Genomic DNA, 7234 nt, shown 5'->3' on the forward strand with positions numbered 1-7234 from the left:
CCATGTTCGGTATACTTGGTGTGAAAATTAATTGCCTGTAGTCCTGGAGGCCTACTTTGCCAGTACGTGCCACATTCCTCAACCTGGTGATCATTACCTAAAACTAAAACTCTAGGTTATAGTGTACCCATGATAAAATCACCACGTTCAAGTCTTTCCACTAACTTGGTCTAATATTCCAAGTCTATGTTTTATAAGAAAATTTTACCAGGAATGAAGAGTCGAATGTATTCTAACATCTTGAGATTCAAAACTGTATTGCATGTCCAGGTCTATGTAAAATACTGAATGAATTTAACGTCTTAAATCATTTTGTTTGCAATTATGGGAATACCGTTTTTAGGACACAGAACTTACAAAGTCTCTCTCCTTTTGGTGTTTTTCATCAGCTTCCTCTATGAGCTGTGTTGTTTGCTGAAGCTTGGCATCCACAAGCTGTTGCTGCAGTTCCTTATGCTTGAACACTTTATTAATATGCTGTAGAGAATATAAAAATTTCTTCCATCACTTAATGAAAAAGGGTTAGGAGATATAACTCATGTTACAATAACTTGCTTCCCTCTTATTGCTGCTCATACCACCATAACTAATTACACTGGATCTTTCTGTTCTTGTACACGCAAAAGCACCTACTCACATCACCTTGCAAACCACTCTGCACCTGCAGATATGATTCCCTCTGGCTACTAATCTGAGACCATCCTTGCTGATGGGGTCTAACCCAATCAACAGCCTTGTATTGCCTGCTTCTGCTCTACATTGAAAATTAGGCTTCAACTATCAAGAAAAGGGAAAAAAAGATGGGTTGAGGACATCAAACTATTGAAACCATTCATCACACACACATTTCATGGGTATTTTTTCTTGTTATTAAATTTCCCCAAATTTCTTAGTGTAGACAGTAGTATGATAGAATGGTATGAACGCCCTGGGGTCAAATCCATACTTAGTGGATAGCCCTGGACAAATTCTGCCCCTTGACGAATCTCAGTTCCCTTATCCTTAAAGGTGGACAACCACACATGTACCTCCCAAAGTGACTGTAAAAATCAATACAATGGTTAAAATATTTAACATGCTTAGTGTCTGGAACATATTAGCCTTGGTAAGAAAAGAGATCATTGTCATATCCAAACTACATTGTTAAGTAGTATTTCTGTATACTAAACTCATCAGAACATCCTTCTCTGATGAAAAAACATTAAAACTTTTTAGTTTCAATATTCCATGTGATAGGAAGAAATGCTAGTTTATACTATATAATCTAATTAAGTTTAAGAGGTGATTACATTTATCTTTGACTGAAAATAATATGGTTATATCATTAAATTATATTCTGACCACCATCACCACCACCCCCACAGGAAAAACTTCTCTCATACCTAAAACAAACAAGACTCACAGGTAATGTGACTTGAACATACACTTCAAAAATCTGTCACTTTAATAATGAAGTCGAGTGTCATTTGTTGAAACACAAAATGAAAAAAAATTAAGAAAATGAGGACTTTATAAAACAAATCTAGTGAAAAGTCAGTCCACTCTATAGGCCTCACAGTATTTTCTTCAATAAATGCACTGTAAGAGGAAAAACAGAGAGAAACCTACATATGAAAAAAAGGCTTGAGACATAACAACCAATGAGATGTATAAACTTTTGATCTGATTCAAAGAATTTTTAAAAGGGGACTGGGGAAGAGAAAAACATGAGCAATGACAAAGGGGGTTTGGGTAAGTAATCATTATTAAATATTTTGGTGTGAAAATGGTCTTGTGATTCTGCTTTAAAAGAGTCTTGTCATTGCAAGATATAAATTCAAGTAGTGCTGGCTGAAATAATATGACATCTTGGATTTGCTTGAACACAGATTTGCTATTAAAAATGAAGGGGAATGGTCAGGAAAAATGTTCACAATCTTTATACTGTTTTCAAAGGCTGTAAGTAAAACTGTAAGTNCTATTAAGGAGTTCAACACACATAATCGGACATTTACTGCCCTTACATTACAACAAAGTCAGGGAATGTACCCTTCAGAACACCCAAAGGCTCTTAGCCTATACACTTGAGGTCAGAAAGGTAAGGACAATTAAGGAGAATGCTGTCACCAATTTCCTTTTTAAGCTAGACACCACAGAACTTCCAGATTAGCTTGTAAAATAATTGCAGTGATGGGGGTCTGCAGCCAAAAATGATTTCTATAAGCTCTTAACTCACTGTGTCTTTTGGCAACGAAGAACGCTAGATGTCTAGTTAAAAGAAGTTTCTTGTTTTTCTCCCCAAAAGTTATACTAGGTAAAATGCAATGGTACTCTGGGTTGTATTATCATAGATTTATGATATATTATCATGGAAGTCAGAGATATTCGATATTTGGGTGCCAGATACTTATTTACTCTTTGACTGGATTTGAAAAAAACAACCGGGGTTGCCTGGGTGGCTCAGTCAGTTGGGCATCAGACTTCGGCTCAGGTCATGATCTCACAGTCATGGGTTCGAGCCCTGCGTCGGGCTCTGTGCTGGCAGCTCAGAGCCTGGAGCCTGCTTCAGATTCTGTGTCTCCCTCTCTCTCTGCCCCTGCCCTGCTCATGCTGTTTCTCTCTCTCAGAAATAAATAATAAAACATTAAAAATTTTAAAAAAGAAAAAAGAAAACAACAACCGCTATGCTAAACTCGTAATCTTCCAGTATCCCGTGGAAAACAAGTACCACTCAGCATACCTCACGTATCCAAATCCACAGATCTCTGGGTCATCAGTGATGATCCCAATCAATCCTTTAGTTCACACTGTGCCTACTACTTTCCTAATAAATTCCTGACTGTTTGCTACTGTGCATACACAAAAGTCCTCAAATACTGTCTGGCAACAATAGTCTTTAGTAATAATGGTGAAAAGTTTTTCATAATAACAAGATGCCATATAAATAAACAAGACGCCTTTACCTCCTCTCTCAGTGCATAATGTTCAATGAGCTTCTTCAGCTTCTCTCCTAGTTCAGTGTTTTCCAGGCGCAGTTTGGCGTTATGTATGTCATGCTGTTCCAGCTGTGCTTGAATTTCATTTAATGTAAACTGGAAACGTGCAGTTGCTTCTCTACGATGTTCTTCCTCTTCTTGTGCCTGCTGTGTATTTTATTCCTTTTTATCCAGCATATAATATCCAAATAATTTATGTTACATGTGTTGTACAAATTTCTACAGAAAGTGCTTTAAAAATGTTGCTGCTATGTGGGTTCCTGTAATGATACCCCAACGGTTGGTTCTCAGCAAAGGTACCTTCTCTTCATCTACGACCAGAAATCTCTGATTAAAAGCATAGTTCTTACCTACATGAATCAGGGAGAAAGAAACTGACCTGATACAAAATAAGTGTAGGTCTGACTACGCAGACCTTACTACCCAAAGTACAAGTATGGCATTTTTCCTCACAGTCAGATTCTTCCTCATCATTTTCCCAACTATTCTCCTCATTGGTTTGGCAGGGAACCTAGGCCCTAGGTCAGTCTGAAGANATTAAATAAACATTTAAAAAACTTTCTAAATTAAAAAAAAAGATAAAAATAAAAGCTTACTTTCAATCCTTCCCAGAAAACAAGCATCAAAAGACCTTTACCTAAACAACTATCAGTCTGATCAAAACGTTACACTGAAAAAGGTGAAGGGAAATACATTTTTATTAAATCTAAATTTAAGTCTTCTAGAGAAAAACAAAGAAACAAACAAACCTCACCCCAGATCAGGAGATCCTACTTCATTCATACCTGCTTACGTATTGTGAGGAATAGGCAGACATGTTCCCATTCAAAAAGCAGATTCCTTCTAGACTCTCTGGTTCTTTATCCTTCAACAAATTATAAAATCTTAATAACTGTTCCCTCTTCCTATATACATAGAGAAGATGAGAATCCTTTACATATATGTATACGTAACCAACCTAGGTATAAGTGCTATTCTGTAGTACTTAGCAGTAGCCTAAGATGGGAAGAGAACAGTTAGACAGACTAGCCGGTTAGCATCCACTCTAGGACTCTGCAATCTGTTTTTCCTCCTTAAACTCATTCTGATTCAAGTCTGTTACTGCCAGTCTCTTCATTTCAGCTAAGTATTTCATTTCTTCATCACCACGAAGGACATGGTAATCAACTACATTAATGATCAGAAGAATTTCTGGCAATCCTGAGCTTACTAAGGACGAGGACCATGAACATTAACATCATGCCGTTAGATTCCCTGTGATCAAGTATAAGGTACATTACAGAACTCTTTCCTGAAGCTGAAATTAACAGTTGGGTAGACAGAGTCTTAGATTTATAGTGGCCTCCCATGTGGCCATTAACCCAGGAAAAGCTGAAGAAATAAACAAACAAACACTGAAGGTAGTATATTGGGGACCCAACGAAATCCTCTGCTCAGGAACCTGACCTACTGGATCAAGTGTCCCCAGGGCTTAATGCCAAGCTGTCATTATTACAACCAAGTAAGGTAAAGCAAGGATTTACTTCAAACAAATACACAGTGATTATAAACTCACCCTAACAATCTCCTGAAGACAGAAAAATGAACCAACTCACCTTTAATGTCTTATTGTGACGCTGAAGTTCCCGGCAAAGAGACTCCAGTTTGCTTCTTGCCAAGATAGCCTTGCTGTGCTCACTCTGCAAGTGAACTTTCTCTTTCATGATCTGGGGTTGTTTCTTCTGCAGAATCTTCATTTGCTTCTGAACATTCCTGCTCTCCTCCAGCTAAAATTAACAAGTACTTTATATATTCAGAAAATAAAGTAAGAACCTCTGAGTTACAGGAGGCAAAATTGGAATTACAGTCACGGAAACTTTTCTACTACTCTCTTCTTCAGTTGAGATATAAAACGGTATGCAGGTAATTTAGTGTATTTAGAAAACCAACTTATATTTAATTAAAAATCAAATAGGTATTTTAGGAAAACTTCTCATGAATGAACACCATCTGGTTTTACTTTCCTACAAGAAATAGAAAAACTGCTTTATTGAGACAAAGAAGCAGCTCTTTGTGAAAAGAAGGCAATTTTGGACCTTGAGCACGTTATTCCATTGTATGAGAACANTTTGCTTGGAATCTTACTATGGACTATGAGTATGGCATATTTAAACTGGCTATAGGTTCTACACAAATTATCTGTAACCAAACAGGTTTCTTTCCCACTCCCCTTTCTTACCTCTCTCCTTTCCTTCCCACTGCTCAGATACCAGATGCTGAGTAAAAACACTATTATCCCTATTAGAACTGAACTCTTTAAGGTTAATACTAATAACAAATTACTGGTGATGCAGCTCTTAAGTGACTACCCTACTGCGCTAATGATGACATGTTACACTGACGTGACTAGGTACTAGATGCTGAGCTGATAAACATTAATGATAATCAAATGAACAAAAAAGAGCCCCAGAAGATAGGCACCATTGCAATCAATTTACATATTTGACAGATAGCCAGATGGCTNTTGCATACTTTGAAAGCTGCTGCCTTTGCAGCATCTGGCTTATGATCAGCCTGAATCTCAGTGCCAGACAGCCCCGTTTGGGAGAGTGACACACCCTCAGCTTCGGAGAGCCCCTGAAATTAATGTAGGCTGTGCGAACAGTCAACGGCAGCTTGAGATAAAAATCAAGAGCTAGGGTAGGCAGCGTTGAATGACAAGGTTTATCTCCCACATAAGGCCACTGCTTCAGGACCGAGATGGATGGCCTTTGCATCTAATACATAGAAACAAGGGCAGCAATCAACCAAAATAAGAAAATAGAAGAATATGTTCCAAAAATGAGAACAAGATATAACCTCAGATAAAAAACCTTACTGACACAGAGAGATAAGTGATTTACCTGATAAAGGGAGTTCAAATTAACAACCCTAAAGATGCTCACCAAGCCTGGGAGAGGAACAGACGAACAACATGTGGATTACAAAAAATTAACAGAAACTACAAAAAAATATTCAAATAGTAGTCACAGCAGCATGTACACTAACTGAACTGTAATATATGCAAAAGAGGCTTGAGCAGCAGATTAGATGAAGCACAAGAAAGAGTCAGTGAAGTGGAAGACAAGGCAGTGGAACTCACTGAATCAGAGGAGCAAAAAGAAAACAGAATTAAAAACAGCTTTAAGGCACATCAGCTTCACCAACATTCGCATAATGAAGGTCCCAGAAGGAGACAATATAGAGAAAGGGGCAAAAAACGCATCTGAAGAAGCAGTAACTTGGAACTTCCCAAATCTAGGGAAGGATATCGACATCAGACATGGAAAGCCTGGAGTGTTCCAAACAACACGTCAAAGAGACCCATCCGATACACATATTAACTAAATTTTCGAAGTTAAACACAAGGAGAGAGTGTAAAAGCAACAAGAGAAACAAGCAAACAAACAAACACACCCTGTATGTACAAGGGAATCCCCATGAAATGATCAGCAGATTTTTCAGCAGAAGCTATGAAAAATTAGCTATTTTTCTAGCTTCCAGGCTAGAAGTCAGTGGCACAATACATACAAAGTAAAGAGAGAGGAGAAACAAAGAAACAAACTAGCAACGAAAATATCTAACTGGAAATGCTGTCCTTCAGAATTAAAGGAAGAGTTTTCCAGATAGGCAAAGGCTAGAGGAGTCCATCACCCCTGGAGCAACGTTAAGAGAAATGTTAAAAGAACTTTACCTTTAAGCTGAAAGCAAGGGTACGAATTAGTAACTGGAAAATTCATGAAACTATAAATCTCAAGGTTAAGTGTAAATACCTCGACTAATCTAACATAAATCTAATGCAAAGTCTACACTAATCTAACGTAAAGATGAGGGGTTAATTCACGTACGAAAGCTAGGATGAAGGCTGTAAGACAAAAGAACTAAAAACAATTATTGCTACAAAAATTTGTTAATGAATACAAAACATACAAATTGTCACTATAAAAACATAAAACAATTGGAGCTGATTAAAACATAGAGTATAAAAATGAGTTCCAATTTAGGTTGTTACCAATCCAAATCAGATGCTTAACAATGTAATTTGTTTCATGTGAGCTTCGCAGTAACCACAAAGCAAAAACCCATGGTAGATAATATACATAAAGAGATAAGAATCAAGCATAACACTTAAGGGCACCATCAAATCGCACAGGAACAAAGCAAGAGTGGAAGAAAGGACAAGGTTAAGTCAGAGCAGTCAGAATACAATTAACAAAGCAGCACTAAATACATTTGTCAAA

At 37.4% G+C, this 7234-nt stretch overlaps 1 protein-coding gene across 1 annotated transcript in view; it reads right to left on the reverse strand.

Annotated features, from left to right (window-relative positions):
• Positions 1-357: 357 nt before the first annotated feature.
• Positions 358-7234, reverse strand: part of LOC144237850 (gamma-taxilin-like) — a gene marked incomplete at its 3' end in the record, with an annotated part of 27432 nt that continues 20555 nt past the window's right edge. Inside the window, 3 exon segments of the mRNA XM_077771575.1 lie at positions 358-477; positions 2943-3137; positions 4571-4741. Coding sequence (XP_077627701.1) covers positions 358-477; positions 2943-3137; positions 4571-4741 — 486 coding nt within the window.

Source organism: Crocuta crocuta, unplaced genomic scaffold (genome assembly GCF_008692635.1).
Source record: "Crocuta crocuta isolate KB4526 unplaced genomic scaffold, BGI_CrCroc_1.0 scaffold1678, whole genome shotgun sequence".
NCBI lineage: Eukaryota > Metazoa > Chordata > Mammalia > Carnivora > Hyaenidae > Crocuta > Crocuta crocuta.